This window comes from Cyanistes caeruleus, chromosome 2, assembly GCF_971803275.1.
Source record: "Cyanistes caeruleus chromosome 2, bCyaCae1.hap1.1, whole genome shotgun sequence".
In the NCBI taxonomy this organism is placed as follows: domain Eukaryota; kingdom Metazoa; phylum Chordata; class Aves; order Passeriformes; family Paridae; genus Cyanistes; species Cyanistes caeruleus.
In genome coordinates this window covers 81,591,129-81,612,170 of record NC_141702.1, presented here as the reverse complement: position 1 = coordinate 81,612,170, position 21,042 = coordinate 81,591,129, and the positions used below count along the sequence as shown (strand labels likewise).

At 40.7% G+C, this 21,042-nt stretch overlaps 1 protein-coding gene across 8 annotated transcripts in view; it reads left to right on the top strand.

Annotated features, from left to right (window-relative positions):
- Positions 1-19,552, top strand: part of SDCCAG8 (SHH signaling and ciliogenesis regulator SDCCAG8) — a 104,431-nt gene extending 84,879 nt beyond the window's left edge. For all 8 annotated transcript variants that reach the window (XM_086878235.1, XM_086878237.1, XM_086878234.1 and 5 more), the window contains 3 exons: positions 13,291-13,417; positions 15,208-15,290; positions 19,211-19,552. In XM_086878235.1, coding sequence (XP_086734361.1) covers positions 13,291-13,417; positions 15,208-15,258 — 178 coding nt within the window. In that variant the 3' untranslated portion in view covers positions 15,259-15,290; positions 19,211-19,552. The remainder of the gene's footprint in view (positions 1-13,290; positions 13,418-15,207; positions 15,291-19,210) is intronic.
- The last annotated feature ends 1,490 nt before the right edge of the window (positions 19,553-21,042 follow it).

The window sequence follows — 21,042 nt, the reverse complement described above, 5'->3', positions numbered from 1 at the left end:
ATAACATGAAGTGTCATTTCTTTACAAACTTTAAAAAAACCTCACTCTTTGCCCCACGTTCCAAAAAGTCTCTCCCAAACAAACCCAAAAAGATCTGATCAAGATATGGTGGTGGTGTCTTCATCAGACCCAGCCTGTTTCTTAGTGTTCCATACTGCAATTCCAGCAAACCTATTGGCACTTTCTACTAGAAATGATTAATGGTGGCCATGTATAAGCAGCAGTTCAGTAACACTCTGCAGTCAAGGGAGAAGTTTTTGACATACACTGTACTTTCATGATTTTCCCTTGCTTGTCAAGAGAATAAACTATATATTTATTTTTTTCTTATCCTTCAAGCAGTAAGAAAGTGTGCAGCATTTTCATTATTTCTACAGAAGTCAGTTTGCAATAGGTCTTGGTGAAGACTTCACACATGGTTCCTTTATTCACCTGTTCTTGGACAAGAAGTCACAGTACATATACAAAGTTAATTTTCTCTCTCATATCTCTCATATCTAAATCTAAAACCATACTAAAACCATAAAAACGTACAAAGTAAACTGAAGTTCTGAAGGGCCTAATATAATACCTGTTTCACATGTGCGAAGGACTTCTGTTGGCCAGACTTTCTATTTCTGAAATTCTGTTTCTGATGTTTGTAGGGACTTTTACTGAAAGGAGGGTAGCGCTGTGTGTTGCTGGTGAGGGATTGGGATGGGGTGAGGGAGTCTGTGTGACAGCTCTTCAAGCACACCTTCCTCTGGAGCTTCATTCACAACTGATGTGCACAGACATACCAAATGTGGTCACAGACAATTGGTTTTGGCCTAATCAGTTCAGGAGATATTCTGCTGGTAGGTCAATTACTGCCTGGCTATCCAAAGCAGCACAGTGGATAAAATAGGCATTTTTCAACCCTAAGTGCTACTGAGTTACTAAGAATCATTCAGAAAAATGCAAAGACACTCCTCATCTAGGAAAATAAAGGAAGTGAATATGTGCAATCAGATAATTGGAAATTTTTCTCTCTCATCTCCCCGAGTCAACTAGGAATGGAGCAAGTGGCCAAGCCTGAGTATTCATACCTGAATGGGTGAAACACAGAAAGATCTGAAGAGAGTAATTCAAGAGGCTGGGGAAGGGTGGTTTTTTTATTTTATCATATATATTCTAGCATAATTTCATAGTTCGTAAGTTTTGAATATTATGCATAGAACTAACTGAAATCTTAATCTGAAGTTATAAATATTTCTTGTTTCTGTAAATACCCTTTATATAGTTCTTTATTATAACTAGAAAACCAAGCCCTATCAAATTTAAACTGAGCTAAATTGCTACGTCATTGAATATATTGCCACATTTTAAATTTTGAAATACAAATATGTTTTGAACTTCTGTCATCTCTGTCTTAAGAAAAAGAGAGGAAAAAATGTAATTATTGGAGGAGAAAGTGTCTTTTTAATTTTGATTTTGGATAAAACCAAAGCAGTAAAATTTTTATAAATTTATAAATTTGTATAAAATCAAAGCAATGTTGATGAAATTTTAAATAGCCTTGAGACAGAGAGTACTAGGGGAAAGGAAGGCACTAGCCTTCAACAAACAACTTGGAAACCTAGTATTGTCCTCAAAAATGCTGGTTCCAACCAAACCTTCAGCATTGTGAGGATAAGACACAATCTCCCCATCATTTGTGTAGGAACTCTAACTCTTAAATAGCTGAGGGGAAAAACATTTTGTTCACTGTGTAATTGAACACAAGTATTCCCATACTGTAGGGAAAACTGGTTTTATGAAGGCAAAGGAACATTCTGTGCACATTGCAATGGAGACTTGGTGCAGGGAGGCTGTTTGGAGTAAATACATGTTTAGTTCCTGTTCTGGAAAATTGTTAGGACACATGTGCTGTATGTTCCTCTGTGTTCCACAGTGCTTCACAGATAATTGCACAAAAAATACATGTGAGCAGCATTTGAGGTAGAAATGGTATATTTTAACTCTTTGATGCCTTATTTTAGCGATGCAGGAAAAGTTCGAGGAAGTAGTGTTTCTGAACAAAAGGTGCTGCAAATTGTCAGCAGACAGAACTGCAAAATTGTGCAGTCTGTCCTTTGTTAACTAAGATGGTTATTCATCACAGAGTGGTCAGTGATAATTTTATAGGAACATTTATTTATAATTTCTAGCTTCTATTTTTTTTTTCCTTAATTTCAGGCTTCAAAGTGTATATTTTCTTTTCTGTTATAGTCCATTATATCATAAATGGACAAATGATAACTCATCACAAACAAAATTATTTTTGCTGCCTATCTGGCGTCTGGATTCTAAAGAGATAACCTGGATGCCTGCATGCCAGTGCAACCAGGATTTTTATGGTGACAATAATCTTTGCTCATCACATGAGAAAAAATCAGTGTGTCAGTATATTCCTGCAGAGTCATTAACATACAAAGTCACTCTGCTTGCTTAACAAAGCATGGTTTGGTGTATTACAGTTTCCTAGTTTGCTTGTCTGATTCACCTTTGACAAAAGCAGAGAGCGAATTCAGTCCCTTCTTCAGTGGCACACTAATGTGGGAAATAAATCTTCGGGCATAAGGTCTGAATGGCAGTCATTTAAATAATTCAAATGCAGCGATCATTTTGCCCATGTGCCTTTCATTTCTTTGTTTTGTTTCTCTGTATTTCCCAAATCACTGAGAGACAAATGATCTTCTGCGGCAATCTATATTTTTAAAATATCGAGAGCTAAATAATCCCCGTCCTCTTTAAATTCAGTTTAATTGGTTACATGTAAAATAATTATTTGCTCTCTCTTTTGTGGTGTGGAGGGGGGAGTTGGAGGGGAGAAGTAACATACAAGCAGATGTGCTGCTAGATCTACAGGCTTCTGCCAACCATATGGCATCTTAAAGAAAGATGGTTGGAGCGTCTGGATTAGCAAAGAGTCGGGATGGAAAGCCATGTGTCGTGTTGGTACAGGCAGTTGTTTTAGCTCTCTGTAAAAGGCTTCAGGAGATTGTGTAATGGAACAAATGGTACTGCAAGCCTAGTAACAGCCTTACCGCTGCTGGAGAGGCAATTGGCCCCCAGGCGAGTACTGCTTCATCCTTGCTTGTTGGTTTTTTGTGAAGGATTTTTAGATCATTATTATGTGTTCTTTTAACGTACAGGAAACTTGGGAGATGCAATTCTGAACTTTATACTTGAAAGAGAGCTATTGTGTGCTTAGGATTTTTTCACACTCATTTTTTATAATGAAAACATACAGTTCTCTTCTCTTTGAAATGAAAAGCTCTTGCCCCTCTGCAAATTTCCCGCATCCTTCACGAACACTTCGAGACATCAGTTCACTGAATTTGTAGCTGATGCCCAGATCTGGGGGAAAGCTGCTCTCTCTAGGATTTTCTTAGTTAAAAAAAAATGGGGCTATTGTGCTTGTGGCTAATATACCAGCTTGGCATTTGTATTCTGTTTGACAAGGTACTCTTTATGCAAACAAGGGGCCTGCTTCTATTAAAGGCAGAACTCCTTTGGATTTTAGCAACACAGGATTGGGCATTTCATGGGTTTTTGTGTGCTTTACAGGAGTCTGTAGTTCACATTACAGCTCATAGGAGTTGTTCTGGACCACTATAAAAGCTAATGTATCCATATCTGTAACAGAAATAGATTTTAGTAATGTCTCTACTGTCACACAATAGAACTCTAAATTCCTGTGTATATTTCAATGAAATCAGGCCTCTTAGTAGATACGTAAATGCAGTTTTTTCTCCATGATAACATTTGTTTCAAAGGAAATAAAACCCTGATGCTGCAGCACAGAAGTTCAGTAATGAGGATTATTTTATTTGAAGAGATTTTAAGTACATTATGATCCCAATATCATGATTTTTTATGTAAGGAGATAACATGAGGGATGCCCAGTATTCATTTGTAGGTAAATACTTGCTGAGCAGGTAATGTTATGGTTTCAGAGACATTAGAAACAACCCATTAACTACAGAAGCATCTTCCCTACTGAGAATCTGTGCTGAAAAATACACTATCTTAAACTGGGACAAATGCTGCTCTAATATAGCTTAGATTCATAATAATTTAAAAGTAAAATTACAATTACTGCGCTTTCTTCTCTTCAATTTTTTTCATACTCTCCAGAAGGTTCCTTATCTGGAGCTTAGGAAACAGCAGTACTCAGCTTAATCTGCAGTTTAGTTACAGCAGTGCACGCTTTTTCCTGAGCTGCCTTCATGCCCCCCTGCTCAAGCCTGCATATGTTGCTCAACACTGATCAAAAGTAGCCTCCCTCAGGACGGAGGCTTGAGTTTGTTTTGTCGGCCTGTTCATTACCTCGCCCCAGCCAAGCTGAGCCAGGTGTGAGGTGGACAGTTGTCCACCAGGAATGGTGCCAAGACCACCAGCATCTCCTGGAAGGCTCTTGCGATGGCTGCTGAGGAGGAGCAGAGTTGGACCAGTGAGCCCCAGTGGGGATCTTGGGGTCTCTTGGGGCACCTGCTGAGATTTCACTGCCTTTCAGACACCCCGGCTGCTTTCTGCCCCATGTTCATGTGTGAGTTCACCAACAGAGAAATGTATGTTTTCTCCAGGCTTCCCTTAGAAGAAATTTTAAGTAATGATGTATTTGTGCTGCAGCAACAGTGTTGGAGGTTCCCACGTCTGCAGAGACAGTAATTGACTGATAGCAGGTGGATGTCTTGTTCTCATTTTGCATATGTGTTTGTCTTCTCTATCCCTATTTAAAAGAACAAACCCCACGGTTTATTTTTTAACGAAGAGACACAGCTTTGTTTTCTTAATTTACTACTAGTGATTTAAGGCAGTTAATTTTCATTTATTTAAGTGAGAATATTCAGTTTGCAAAAGCATATCAAGACTTCTAAGGTTGCTTGTTTAAATGTTTGCTTCAGAAATATTACCCCTGCTTACCACTGAAAGATGAGAACATGGGGAAATAGTGTGAGAAAAGCATAATTTACCTAACAAAACTAAGCAAGACCTTTTGATGTAATCCAGGTGGGAAAGTATTCACATATTGTTACATTAAACATGTGTCAAGAAAGCTATTTACATTTATTTCAACCTGTAGCAAAGAAAAACTTGATAGTTTAGCTGGAATTTTTCACTATTATTAAAATGAGGTGGCAACAGAAGAGTCTGTGCATGCACATGCACAGTTGTGGACAGAAGGAATCCTGCTGGAAGGTGCTGGTGGTCTTACCAAGCTGAGAAGTCTGTGCAGGGTCCAGTGACTGCTGGCTGATGTGCTGAACTGTGACATGGGACAGCCAGGCTGGAGACACTTTTGTGCTCGTTTTGTATGGTATTGCTGACAGCCCTGTGCTGCTACTGCAGGGACTCTAGACCTGGTATTCTCATCCACAGGCTAAGCTGCTGTCACCAGAAAGGCATAATTGACCCTTTGCAACAGCTGTGATCTGGTTGTTTTGATACTCAGCTCCAAACAGCCAGGTTGCAGTCATATTCTTTACTGTGGAGAGATTAATGGTTTTCCTGAAGATAACTGTAATGATATTTGTCTAAAACAACAATTAAATTCCATTATTTCATTGCAGTGAATAAGTTCACCTTGCAGTAAATTGAAGCACAGTTGGACTAATGCACATGTAAATTACAAAATAGCCACTCTCTTACAGCGAGTATAATATTGTCTATAATGTACTAATACATTTTTAAGGTGTATTCTGTGAAATGCTTCCCTTCAGTGTTGCTAAGCAATTGCAGGTTTCACTAACTTCACGTTGCAGTTTCACTGTTTAAAATTAAAACTAATTTAAAATTAACTTCTGTCCAAAACAAAACACCAAGTGGACTCTCTCTTCACAAGAGCTGAGCTTCATGAAGGTGGGCTGACAATTCTGCTCAGATTCTCCAGCTTTTCTCATTTTTTTCAAAACACTTGTGGTTTTTCAGGATGAAACTGCTTTTCTCTCAGCCCTTTTCAATGCAAAATTACCTTACCATTTTCCCTATGTTTAGTCTTCCATGTTACATCCCCCATGGTGTTTCCTGCTGTGTCTACTTTCAGTCTCAGCAAAACTGGTTTATGGGTGTACTGGGGAATGTGGGGAGATTGGGGCTGGCCCCAAGTGATACAGCCCTGCTGCAAAGTGCTGAGTTGCGTGCCAGCAGCAGCTCCCTGTGAGGTGGGAGCATGCTTGCATGGCCAGCCAACGCAAACAGAGGCCAAGCCCTCTTCAGGCCCCTTGGGTGTATCCACGTATATCTTGAGCACAGATCTTTCTTACCTCTCACGCACATCCTAGGCTCCTCTACCCACCTTGACCTCCTTCCCAGCCATTCCTTAGATCTTTACTCTGTATGTGCCCCTATTTCCCCTTTTGTTTCCTAGGAAGAGTTAAGTTTTGAAAATAGAGCTGTAATAGAAGAGGAGTAGGTTGAGCTTGGGCTAAGCTCTGAAACAGAGGCAATCTGCTCTGTGTGGATGGAGAGCAGTGGGCCTCATATGTAAGACATCTATCTGAATACACTGCACTGAAAAAATTGTCTGTCACCAATATAAGTCATATTTCTCCTTTTCTGTGTCACAAGCGTAAAACTAAACTCTGTACAAAGCCTACAACTATCATTAGTTTGACAGTGATTTATGTAAACCACAATAATGCTATGTGAACCCCAAAAAATAAGCAAATGCCTGTCAGAGCTTAAAGGCAAAAAATCATTTATTTGAAATGAACTGAAAAGAGACGCAGCTCTAGAGTGGAAAATAAGGGTAATGGGGATTAAACACCAAAAGTAACAAGTGACACCTCCATAGATACTTAACACTTTGTGTTTGATATTTTTAGAGTTTATTTTCATAGTGGTCAAACTATGCGCTTATAGCAGCCTAGGGGTTGTACTGCAGGACGGTTTTGAAGGACTGTGATAGTTGACAGTCCTTAAACTTGGAAAGGCACCCTTGCAGATAACCAAATGAGAAGGGCTGTACCTGGCACTATTGGCCTTTCATCTGCAAGGTGAGAAATATTTTACCTTTCAAACACAAGTACTACTAGCTAATGAGATAAACAGAAGCTTTATGCTCAGTACCTCAATGCCTGCAGCCCTTGCTGGTTGCAGCCAGGATCTGGGCTCAATGAGGACAGCAGGGCCAAACCCAAAGCTGTTCTGTTTGCCTGCAGTTGTGACTGTCAGAACAACTGAAGCAGTTGTAGCTCAGCTGCACTGCCCTTTCTAGCGGTAGTTTTTTTTGTAATTAAGACAATATCTGACAAAGTAAATTAACAGAAGCTGATGCTTTTAACAGGTTTTTTGCTTGAAATGCCTGATGTCAGCTTGGGCCACATGTACATTCTGCACATGCCATGGGATAGAAAAAGTGAAGACTTCTTTTTCAATTCTCTGCTGCCTGCCCAGACACCACATGTACTGTCTGTTACATGTCGCTTCTGATGAGGTTCATGCTGGGAATTTCTTTTTAAAGGCAAAGTATTTGTGAAGAAAAGAGTTCAGATTGGGCAAATTTCATTAAAAATTCTCAATGTCTCCAGCTTGAATAAATCCAGTGATTGCTTTATGTGGACACCAGCTAGCAGTTTGTACAGGTTCAGGTTTGTCTGGTAATAAAATAAGAGGAATTGGAGTTAGCAGTAGGGGAAATTTTGCACACATTTATATAAAAGTAAACCAGCCACAAAAATTGTTGTAACTACTGATACAAGCACAGGAAAATTATTTCAGTAATACAAATACTTATCTTATAAACATGAGGAGACTACTTTTGAAACCTTAGTGGGATATGACTGAGAAACTGTGCAAAATCTGTTCTGTCTGGCACATAACAAAATCAGAGAGGTGAACATCTTTAAAAAAACAAAAAAAAATGTAGAGTCTGTACAATTCAAAATATTTCTGTAATATTGTCTGCTTCAAGCCCTGCCTCCCTTTTTTTTTTTTTTTTTTTTTTTCCTAAGGTACTTTACAGCATTCTAAATTACTAGCCTGAATGATCTGGAGAATTGTTTTACTTCATACTTGTCAACTAAAAGCATAAAATAGTAACCAGAACTATTTCTTCTCTAGAGCAAACCTCATCCAGGGTTCATATCCCTATCAAAGTTCTTATTATTTTGTATTCCTTTAAAGGAGGAAAAGCCTCATCTTCAGCCAGGGGATACAGACACAAATAGTCATTAGTGAAGCTTTCACCCATATCTTTTCCAGCCTGCTGTACACTCTCATCCATTGTTTCCTTCCTGTCAAAACCCAGTAGGGCTAAAAGTGGCCATCACAGCAGCAAAGAAGCCCAGCTGCTACACCCCCCTACTGAAGAGCAGGCTGATAATGTTCTCTCCAGCATGTTAGAAATGAGCTATTAGAAGCCCAGGAATAGATCCAGGCTCAGGTTTCCTACATGATCTATTTGTTTAACCTGGTGGACCAGCTGTGGAAGTCATATTTGAATAGTCAGTGGTGACATCTGAAACAAAGGGGAAGCTCCTATGTAAACTTTTAATTAAACCCTATTTGTAAGTGTTTTCATAGCATGTGAGCATTGATATCTTATTGGCGATGATATATTATAGACAACTTAAAAGTAAGTGGAAAATTTTAGAGTGTCTTTAGTAAAAGGGAATTTAGATGTTAATACCAGCTATAGATATAAATTTAAATTTAAAATAAAAAAAAAAAAGAAGATTGAGTGATACAAAGCCACCTGGGTCAAGGGGTTCATGGTGAAATGTGGACATTTGCTTCTTAGGTGTCCAATTCCAAACTGTGCAAGGGATATTAAGTTCTAGTTACCATCTGTTAACATCAGTTGAATGGGTTTGTTCTGCCTGTAGCGTGGGCAGGTGCTTACCTTACTAAGCAAGAAGTGGTGTAGATCTGCTCTGCCTGAGCAAATGACAGTCTTGGCCTTTTTGTGGCAACAGAAGTCTGATAGGGATTCCAGAGGGTGGGAAAATCCATGGAAACTTTTTAAAACATGCCCTGATCTGTCTCTCTGTGTTCTTTTAGAATTCAGGGCTTTCAGTGTGACAGAAATGAGGAGGCTTATTCACTACCCTTAGTTTCTACTCACTGTTACAGGGTGGCTTTTTGGTCTGTGTGTTTTTCCTCTTATGCTTTTTTAATTTCATTAACATGAAAAAGGTGCATCATAGTGTTTTGCTTCTGAAGCCAGATGGGAGAATGCAATTCAGTTAAAGGATAGGTTGTACGTATAGATATTCCTGTCTAAATTTTGGGAGCATGTGGGGGCTTCTCTGAGATGCTTATCACTTAAGGTTGTTTCAAGGCACTGATCTATGGGTCAAGATCTTAAGTAAACAGTAATATAGGACATTAGTGAAACTTCGGGTTTTAATTTACTTTGTTTGCCTTTCTAAATTCATAGACTCTACTTTTTTTACCTCAAAATTTACTGTCCAAATGTATTAGTGCTGTAAACCACAGTGAAGGTGCAAGTTTCTCACATGAGTACTAATTTTATTGTACAGGAGTACTGGACACAGTACTCAAGGTGTGTCCTTCCTAAACTGAGGGGCTCAGAACTGGACAACAATGTTGTCAATCTCGTAGTTGTTCACAAAGCTGATTCAAGATACAAACAGGTAGTTAACACAAATTTTTCTGCCTTAATGAAAACAATATCACTTCCTATGAAAAGGGAAGACAGAAATGTAGCAGAGTTGAGGTGGAAAGAAAGCAGAAGAGACCTCTCCTACTATGCCCATGAAAAGAGTGGGGAGTGACAGCAGCTGGGGCAGTTGTGGCTGCAGGAACAAGCTCACCATGAGCACCAGCCATACATCTTAACTCTTCGGTGGCAGCAAGTCTGGCACCAAGATCATCATATAGGCAAAGCAAGTCTGATCAGTGGTATGCATTCAGCAGAAGGTGACCTTAGATAGCGCCTGACCTACCTGTGTCGGGAACTAAGTGTGATCACCATAGTGATCACCCTTCAGCTGCATCTTTGCAGCATGGCAGAGGTCTCCAACGTGGTCTTTGGTTTTCCCACTCAGAACCAGGATAGAATCCTTCTATCCCCCACAGGCAAACAAACAATGCAAGAGCAACCTTAGAAACTCATAGCTTGACACTCTTGCCCTGACAGGACAAATGCATTTTAAAGGCAGTTTGCTGCCCAGTGATGTATGCTCATGGTGTTGGGTTTTGGTCATTTTGGGGGGCAGCAGGAGCCAGGCTCAGCACCCCCTCACCCACAGAGATGTGGCCCTAGTGCTAGTGGCCCCCCTGGATGGCTAGTGGCCCCCCTGAGTGGCTAGTGCTCCAGCCCTTGCCATGGGGTGCCTGAGGGTTGTGGCACCCACTGGTGGGGTGATGGGCTGGCCTGTGTTGCCATGGCAACTGGCAGATGGGGGGCTTCAGCAGGGGCAGCAGGGAGGCAGCCACGGCAGAGCGCTGGCTGAGCTACTCAACAACAGCCCTTTCAGCACTGACAGCTCCACTCTGGCTGGCCAGAAGTAGTTATCAGATTACTTGTATTAAAACCTAATTAAGATGTGTGCCAGTAAATGCAGCATGATTATTGGATTTGGTGATTTAGCTGCTGCAGGTTGCTGCAATCCAATCACGCCACTTCAGCAAATCCAGCTCGTTGGAGTAAAGTGAAAACATTTTAAACCAGTACCCTGACTATGCTAGCAGAGTGTATAATCTTTTACTGCCTCTACTATGTCAAGGACTGACTGATACCCACTGCAGGGTAAATGGGTACTGCCTACAGATCTTTGCATATTAATTTCATTCAAATCAACATTAAAACCCAGGGGAGGGCTGACAGGTTATATCAGCTTTTACCTTCATTGTGGATTGCCTATGGATTAGTGGGCCTGAGTCCCCCAGGGCAGGGAACTTGAAGCCAGAGTCCTGTGGGTGCCCCTGGTTTAGCAATGTGTCACAATAGAAAATAAAGCAGCTTTTGTTTTTATCTGTAGGCCACACATGGTAGGTGCTAGTACAGCTTCGTGGTGTTGGTTGCAATGGAAGTTTATTCTGCAGGTGGAATTCACCTTAGTGCCAAAGCTCTGCTCTGTGTTAGATGTTTCAACTCATTTCTGGACAGCCTGAAGTATAGCCTAGTCTCAGATCCAAATTTCACTGTCGTGTGAAGTCTTCTGCATGTTCTAACTGCACGAAAAAAGCAAGGTAGGTTGGAGCCATTCTAACATAAAGCTGCCTATGAGTTCCAAGTACTGAGACTAAGAAAAAAACATTTACCTTGAAGCTTTCATTGCAACTTGTGATGCCTTGGTTGTGTTCTTCTGTGGAACCACTCATCCCATAAAACCCTTTCTTTCTTGCCTCCTTGTAGAAATAGGGATTTTGGTTTAAAGTGGTTAATGGGAAATTATTTGAAGGGTATTCTTTTCACTAGTGGCTAGGAGCTTTCTCCTTAGTGCCAGCTGGGTATGTCCTACTCCTGTGGATAATCCAAACATAACATGGTTCAAGAGCTACGTTTTCACCTTGTGCCTTGAAGTAACATGATAGAGCATGGAGTCAGTCCCTGTCCTTCAACATGACCAGGCCAAAGGGGAGCAGCTGCATGCCATCCCAACTGGACAGATCTTGCACTTTGGTGGAAAAATTATCTTGTTTAGACAGGAGGGGTGAGGACACAGTGGTCACTCAGATGCTCAGGATGCAGTAAATTTGTCTGGTAGGTGGTGTTGCCAGAATGAACGTGGCGACTGTGCAACCTCCCTGACTCGTATTAGCAAAATGTGCAGAAGGTTCTGTCACCCAGTTGTAAAAATGATGGCAGGCATCGATGTGCAGTTGTAACATATGGGAAGTACAGTGAACGTGGGTGGAGCTGTTCATTTCTCATCTTGAATCATTTACGAGATCAGCAGGCAGGCCAGATACAATGCATATGGGAATGTGTGGCTGTGCTGCACATGTCACATGTAATAGCAGATACTGTGAGAGGGCCCAGAGCCTGTCCTCAGGAGCTAAACACACCGAAATAGGCTGGGAGTCCCAGTGTGCGGACCAAGGGCCAGCTTGGCAGCAGTTTTGGGAGTACAGACTGGCAGGCAGAATTTAGGAACTGACAATCCAGATTTGCACTGACTAGAACTGCACCCTTTTCATTCATTGTTGCCCAGAATTTTAGATTCGAGTGTTATTAAACCTGTAGGCAAGTGCTGGAGGTACAGATGATAAAGGTAAAAGTTGTGGCCTGCTAGTCAAACTCAGCTCAGTGCCTATGTCATCTTTCTCCCTCTGCTCAAAAAGACAGTTTAAATATAACACTGGGTGGTAAAGTTGCAAGCAGAAAAGTGTAATTGAGCATTTCCATGATTAAAGACTTTTCTATTTACAGCAGTTTATTTGAAAGAACATAGAGCTTCACAATACAACACACTAGGTCTTGTGTCCAGTAGTATTTTTGAAATTTGCATGGACCACCTGTGATTATCTACTAAAAATACTGTTCTGATGTAAAAACCACATGAGTTGGAAATGACTTCTGACTGGATGCCAGGACTAATAAACAGTCACTGGAGAAGTAACAAGTGATACCTGCTTTCTTGATTAAAGAAATAGATACGCAGTTGACCTGTCGTACAGCACTGTTTTCCTAACTCAGGCACTTGTTCATCCAGTGTAAGCAGAAGGCCTCTGCATGTTTCTTCTGTTACCTGCCAGTTTTTTCCCTCTGTTTTGCAGCCCCTGATGAGGAGGAGCTTTGGAATGATGGGCTCTTTAAATCTTTTCCCCAGGAATCCCTGTTACACTATTAAAGGATCTATGCTGACATGCTTAATTAACACTAAGCTTACTTGAAATAAGTGCTATGTTCTGTAATGAGTTTTGGACATTGACCAGCTTGCAAAGAGCAGTGGACAGAAAACAGAAGTTTTTGTCACTTCAGGTCCAGTTTGTCAGGGAATTTGGGTATTTGGTTTTATAATCTGGGCTACAGTGTGTGTTTCAAGAAGACAGTTACTGAAGCAGCTACAGAGTGTGCAGCTTGCTTAGCTACAGGTGTCAGGATGCAGGCCTGCAGTCCTTACTGATGTCACAGCAAAGCAGATTTGCTGTCATGTCCTCATAAAGGTTCTAAATTAAAAGTGAAAAGCTTTAAAAGTGCTAATTTAAAGTGTGAAAATACATTTAATGCGCATTCTAGGAGTAATACTTTAGTTGCAGTCCAACCCGAACTCTGGACTCTGGGCACTGTGAGCACCAGTGCAAACATCAAAGCTTCTTCTGTGAACTCCAACTTCAGATGTTCTGCAACCCTTTTATCTATTTCTTTTCCAGGTTACAGCAGCTTGATAAGCACTGCCAGGTCACTGCCCAGCAGTTAGTGGAGTTGCTCAACAAACAGAATCAGCTCTTCAAAGAGAAGCACCTGCTTGCAGAAGAAGTGCAGTTTCTGCGAACACAGGTACTGTGCCAAAAGAAAAGAAAGTCTGGGGGGAATATTCTGCAGCTTTAGCAGAGAAATCTGCCAGCAGTCTGATTTCAACTGCTGTATTTTGTTGCTGTTCTTTTAAATACAGCATTACCTTATAAACAATAAATAAAAATTCATGCAGTTGGAAAGAGACAGGTAGCAGAACCTGACTCTCACTTAAATCTAAACTAAATGAAAAAAGTATTTTGAACTGACAATAAAAAAGCAGAAGTTTCTAGCTTTCTCATCTGAAGATTTTTGTGTTGCTTTTTCAGAGAAAAGGGAAATCTTTTCTTTAATATCATTAATGTTTAAACAGTAACTTGATGTTCATAATTGCTTAGAGGTTTTGCTGCCATTTGTCACACTAAAGTCCTTCTGTCACTTTGTGATTTTTTTTTTGTCATCTTTTTTTGAAGTAATTTATCTTTTTGCTGCTCAGTGACCACTCATGGTGAGACTTTTGAGATTTCCTGTGCAGAGCCACTAGTTGAGCCTTGATGATCCCAGTGTGTCTCTTTCAACTCAAGATATTCTGTGATTCATGCACACAAATATGAAATGGTGAATGTACAATCAATCTGGCCTGGGGACTATTGACAGCACTGCTTCTCCAGCAGGTCTGATTGTTGCTTCCAGTGGTCCCTAGGAGACTGTGGCTTCTTATGGGCTGTTCTGGCTTTTTTTGTTTTGGCCGCTGTTCTTCGGCCAGTAAGTGCTCTGGAAATGAGGGAAAAGACTGCGAGGCTGGGTTTTTTCTTTGTCCTTCTTTCACTTTTTTTCAGAAAAAGGAATAGAACTAAGAAGCACAGAATGAGGTTTTCAGTAAAACTATCAGATAATCAAACTCAAGGTTGAATTAGTGTATTTACTCAGTCACAAAGGAAATTACAATGCTTTCTAACTTTCAAACTTGTGAGTTTGCCCAGGATAGCTGGGGTTCTCTGAACATAGTAACAAAGGACATTCAGTGTAGGAAATTTAGTCTAGTAGCACACCTAGCAGTAAACAGAACATGAATTGGCTTAGAACTTTAAAGTACTTAAAACATACCATTTTTGTAGGCTTTTTACGTGTAGAAGTTAGTAAATGTTTAACCTAAGAGAATAAAATCCATACTTTGTTAAGCCCCAATCATAATCTATTTTATCTGGAAGTGATTGTGTTTTTATGGAGTTGGGCAAAAGTACAAAAATGATACAAAAGAGAAAAAAAAAAATCATTCAAATACTACACTTCTATCGAGATTTGACTGGCAAAAGCTGCATTCTTTATGTTCATTACAGGTTAGTTGTGCTCCAGAGGACACTTTTTGAGAACACTCAGAAAAGAAGAATAAAAGTTATTACAAAATGAGCCCTAAAAATCTATTTGCAGCTATTTAAAGCAATGGTGGTTCTCTGGGAACTGGAATTCAGCCCAAAATAGCTGCTTGGAATATCAGACAATTGTTTTAAGGAAGCTGAAGAACAGTTCACCATAAATGGAAGCTCTTTGCAGAAAGATGCCTGTAGTTAGTATAGAAATAAATACTAAAACCAAACAATTGTGGAGTCAGTGTTGATCAAAGGTTAAAGTAACCTCATATTCCACATTTTACTGTATTGTCCAACAGTTCTTATTTATAATTAACCAAGTTTTTGGAGGTTCTTTTGGTGGGGGGGAGGTGGAAGCAACCAACCATAACCTAATCTTTTAAAGATACTGTAAAATACACTAACCAAAATGTGCTATTGTATCTTAGAACATAAACCGCTAGTAACTGCAGTTGCATATTTCAGGAAAAGAAATGGGATGCAGATCTCAAACAGGACACAGATGGAATGAAGTAAAAACCAGGATGGATAAAGAGAAATGAGAAGAAGTAGGTATTTTTTTTCTATATCCTATATATAGAGTGGGGGGGAGAGGAAAGGAGAGCATGACTAAAACTATTTGCAGATGTGAGTTGAATCTGGCAAACACTTAAAGACAAAAGGAAGAAGGAAGTGTTTGAAACATTTTTGGGTTTGAAACTATTGAAGCTTTTTGTACTTTGATTTTTTCTTCTTTAAGCACTTAAAAATTTAAGGACAAGCACTTCATAGCAAAGACAAGTTTACCTAACAGAATTAAAAAGAAAAAAAAAACTTAAATATGTAAGCTGAAGGGAAAGGGGGATGTACAGCTCTTAGCTATGGGGGGAACTTCTGGAACATCTCAGATTTAACCCAGGCACTTTTTGTCTGGATAGTCACTAGGTGTTTGCCTTTGGATTTGGAATGCTTGCTTCCAGTGTTTTCTGTCTGAGGAAGCTTGAGTCATCCTTATCTCTTCAGAAAGGCTGCAATTGGTTTTGGAATAAATCATAACAGTTAGTGTCACATTGAAAGAAACATTATCTAAATATTTGTATTTGGAGCTGTGCTGTCTGAGTTACAGTAGTGTAACATAGTTATAGCTGTTCCTACTGCCTTGTAAGAGTTACTAAATTTTGAAAATTTAAAGAATTTAAAATTGCATCATTTACTTGAATCTAGCTGACCTAGTCAACAAACCCTAACAAGCCCTGAGCTTTTCAGAAGTCAGGTTACTTCCACTGCAGTTTTTATTTCTAATGTTACATGTTTGTTGTATGGGGGAAAGACAGCAGAAAGGAAAAGAATGTCTTTAAATTCAGCTACATGCTGGTGTGTTGAGAGCCTGTTTTTCTTGGAAAACTCATTTGACACTGTAAGGAAAATTCAGGGGTTTAAAGTGAAGGAAAAGAATTCTTAAAAGAAGTACCTGATCCTGCTGTAATGCTGCATTCCTTTACAGGCCACATGAGCATATTCATGACCTTGTAAAGGTAATAAAATTTTAATTATGGAATTTACACCTTTCATTTTGAAAGTTTTTAGAACATTCAGGTTTGGAATTTCTACCTCTGAAAGTCTCTTGTATATTGGAACTCACTCTAAGGCAGAAGGATAAGAGAGATTTAATTTCCCTCCTACATAGTTATGAAATACAGAATACTAAATAAATATGTGCAGAAAGCAAACAAACATCTAAACAGAGATTTCTGGAAACCTCAGCAACCCCCACCAGGCACGAGTGTATTTGTGAGGGCTGGGATGCCTCTCTCTTGCAAGATCTGCCTTGGTGTCCATCAGTTTGACAAAAATAAGTGTTTGTCCTGGTGGATAATCCCCTCACAGACCTCGGCTGCCAGAAGGGGTTGCTGGCCAGCTGAGCCAGAGAGAGCACAGACGGATAGGATTTGGACCTTGAGGATTACTTCCAGCAAGGGCTGTCATCCTGTGCTGCTGCTCTGACTTCCCCATGAAGATCTCCTCCTGCAAGCCAGCCCTTCCCTGGCCAGGAACTTGCACTCTCCCTGTGCTCTCCGTATGGCTGATCCACTAAAGCTCTCTCCTCCCTCCTTACAGATGTCTTTGTCACAGTGAGCGTGTCTGTGAGCTGATCACCCTTCTTCTAAAAGGAAGTTAAAGTAAACTCACCCGTGCCTGTGTTCCCGTCCTCGCCCCAGCTGCTCAGTGGGAGGCACTGTCAGAATTACAGCTGTTCCGGAGCAGGGGTTTTCTTTCCTTTCTTGTGTCAGCACGAATTTTCAGTGAGGTCCCAGCAGTTAATGCAAAAGTGCTCCCAAGTGCCATGTTTGCTTTTTATTTTTTATTATATATTACAGAAGGGGGAGCCTTATTTCCAGCAAACAGGTAGCCCATCCATCTCTGCTGTCAAAAGTGATTCAAGATGATCCTTACATGGCCCTCAACCTCAGGAGACCTGAAGATTGCTTTGGTTATTGGAAGAGAACTTTTGTTTTAGTGTAGTCTTAATGTACAAAAATGGTGCCTCTGCCAGGTGTTAGTAACAGCCAGTGATGTTCCACAGATGATGGTTGGTTGATGTTGTTGTGGGGTTTTTTAAGCAGATGAAAATCTTCACTTCTGCTTGGATGGAGTTTAATCAGAAGTGATGCAAGTTAAACTATGACAGGAAGGGATAAAGATAGACCTCTGTTTGATGTCTGACTGCCCTGACATGAGGCTTCAACTATTCAGCTCCTCAGTGTTTGCGAATCTGCAGGTGTGGGAGTTCTGTACATCCTGTCCAGTGTCTGGCTACTGGACAAAGCTGGGCACCAGCTGAGGAGTTAAGCCTGGCCCTCCTGAGAGTTCCACCTTGAGTTTAACAGGCATGCAATGGAGGATGGAGGCATTGAAGTCACTTGAGTGCTTTCTAATCAAACAGGAAGTCAGTTGCTCCTCCCAATATAGCTGGCGGCAATAAAATAAATCAGTCAGGCATCTGTGGTTCCAATCCTTAGACCCTTCCAACTTGTACATCCAATACCTTACCACCCTTAAAGCAGATGCCACTGAGATAAGGAGGGAGTGCCCAGAGGAGCCTGAGCACTGTATGCTGCAGAGTTCTGTGCACTGAAAACCAAAATATTATTGGGAGGAGAAGAAACTCAGACTGGAAAGAACCCTACCCCTGACAGTCCAGTAACAACTTGTTTACGAATAACCTGAATGCGACAGTGACAGTTGTGCCCATTTTGTTAGAGAATAGCACATCCTAAATGACAGCTTTAATACTTGGGCCCTTGGACAGTGGGGTACAGAGACTCTGACAGGATTGGTGCTTGCTTTGTGAAGATGTTCAGGCCAGGCTGGAGTCAGGAGGAGGTTTTCCCACTTTGTCAATCAGGCTGAGGTTCTGCATCTCACAAAGCATTAACGCTGGGTAGCTGTGGTGGGGAAAGACACCCACAACAGAAATTTCCAAGAGACCTCTTCAAGAGTTGAGTGTTTGAGGTCCTTTTAAGCTTCTGCCCATACTCTAATGGGGGTCCCTGCAGCACAGAGTAGGTTTCCTCTGGTTGTCACTAGCCAGGCACTGACATGGAATTAAAGCCCCAAGGATTTCCATTGCCATAGTTCCTTGCACTGGTTGCAGACACAACCATAGTAGTTGGTTTTGGTGCATGTATTTTGGGGGGAAAAAATACCATATTACTGTTTTTAATTCTTTAATGAGCTGCAGCTTCATAAATTTTCTTTAATTCACCCTAATCAACCAAGGGGGGGGAGGAAAAAAAACAAAACCCTTCAGTCTTCTAATGCAAAACCAGCCAAAGTAGAAAGTTTATTTTTATTTCTGAGGTCATGTACATCTCTTAAATTCAGTTTTTAGCACTGCAGTGGCTTAATTCGAGGTAGCTCCCCCAGCTCCAATAGTTTGATGTCTTGCTCAATTCAGTCCTTAAGTGCTACCGAGGAAGCACAAACAGCTATGCAAGATCTTCAAAACTGCAAATTAGCCTTCCCACCAGAGGTTTCCTACAGGCACCAAGGCAACAGTTTCCTGTTTTGCTACAGCTGCCCACACCAGACACACACTGAACACTGTATAGTAAACACCCTCTGGCAAAACCCTGCCATCTTCTTCTTGGAAGGGAGAAGGGGCAGGATCTTAGACGTGACCCAAAACAAAAGCTCACTTATTTACTGCTAAACAGGAGCCATGTCAAAAGCTCATGGAGATCCTGTTTATCAGAAATCAGATATCTCTTGTTCTTGCTACCTGTAAGACTTCTGAGCTTAGAAAGAGTGAGGACAGCAGGCCCACAGGAAGTGCAGGCTTTGAAACTGTACTTGTTTACTCTGCCTTACTGCAGCCTTAACTGGATTTTATTTCTCTTCTAAGATCTTGCCTGCAGGTTGACGTGACACAAATGAGAAACACAGGCACTGCCATACAGACTACCCATCTCTTCCTTTTATCTTTCAGGTCTGCTCCGCACCTGGCTGAAACTTGTCTGAGGCTCACCCAAAGACACCTCTGCAGAAAACAGGCACACTTGCTAGTTAATTTCAGCTGGTTTCTATTTGGTTTTAACTACAGAATCACAAATATTTTGAAGCCTTACCTGCCTACCAAACTTTCTAGGACAACAGCTGAGACTTTTCTGAAAAGACCAGGCTTGCAAGCCAGTTTTAACAGCTATTACATGGTGTGGATGTCAGTAATTTGTACAATTTATATAAAATGTTTTTATCTATTTTCGTATTTGAACATACATGTCTATATTATTTACAGACTGAAATATCAATAAACATAATAGAATCTCTAGGTTCCTTGTTCTGTCCTTCTGAATTCAAGGGAAAGCATGTGCAGGGTGAGGAGGGAGAAGGGGGCTGTTTGCAAGTGCTGCACATGTACACTCCCCTCCTTTTTAGAAACTCAGTACCAGAATATACCTGGGAACTTGATATTCAACAGGATTTTTGTCACTTTTATATAAAAAGTGAGAGCCCCAGCAACTACTTACTAACCAGAAAAGCGTAAGAAGATTGAGAAATATTCCACCTAATGTGGAGGAATTTCCATGGGTCAGGTTCCCCTGTAAAACATTCACTGAACAAGGCCTTTAAGAGAAAGGAGCCCTTGGTTATTACAGAGGAGCCATTACAAGAGGTGCTGGGCTCCATACTGAGGTGGTGAAACTGGACTTTTCCACCAGCACGTATTCTGGGCACCAGCTGAGCTTGGCTTCAAATTATTGAACTCAGAACATTTGGAGGGTACAGGTGGAGGGCTTTTTTTCTGGTTAACTGTGTACTCATGTTTTTCAAGGTTACTTTTCAAATACTGAACTGTTTGAGAAAGAATTTATCTGAATATTTTGCCTATCTAGTGTTGGATAAGCTACACACAAGAGAAAAGTTTCTATATCTATTTTTTTCAATGTAGTTGGTAAAGGGGGTGAAAAAAGCACAAAGAACAGTTCCCCAGCAATAAAGCTACTTCAGCCAGAATGAACACAGAAAACATAACAAAAAAATAGTAACAACACATGCAATAAATTACCATTGGGTGTGGAACACAATCCTTCCTTCCCTTATATTTTAAGAATTATTAGTGGTACAGCCCTAACATCAAAGTGATTTTTTCCTCCCTATTTCAATTTCCTGCCATATAAAACTGCCAAACACATCTGATCACCTCCCTGAACAGCTTCACGGATATGACACTGAGCATGCTGAGAAAGGCCTCAGGTCTTTAGGGAGAAGAAAGGCTGCTGAAGGAAAGCCCTCTCTACTCAAACTTGGGATTTTTCACAGTAATCAGGCTGACAGCTTTTTAAGTGTCACTACTTTATAGATGCTTACACAGTTAAGAATATACATTTATAAATGTAGGAAAACGCAAACTTTCATTTTATTTTTTTTTTATTCCTCAGCATTAATCTGTGTTGAAATAGGAGACAGTGCCTATAGGCTATGCATGAAAGGAACTCGGGCACCTATTCCTGGCACTTAGGCTTCACTGAGACCCTGGAGCACAGCAGGACCCTCAACCTTTCTGGACTTGCCTCACCTACAGGTGGCTTCTGGTGGCCACATGCAGGGTCCCCCACTGCCACGTGTATGTACAAGTCTGATTTCAACAAAGGGTCCTGGGCTGCCAGTATATATAGCTCGAAGTACTCATCCCAGGCATAGGTGCAACTATTGTGTTGCGGGGAGTCTACAAGGAATAACTTCACTTGCAGCAGTTACTCTACTTTGTAGCAATTAGTAAGTCATTACAGCACCAGGCCTACCTGTCTGTATCCCTCC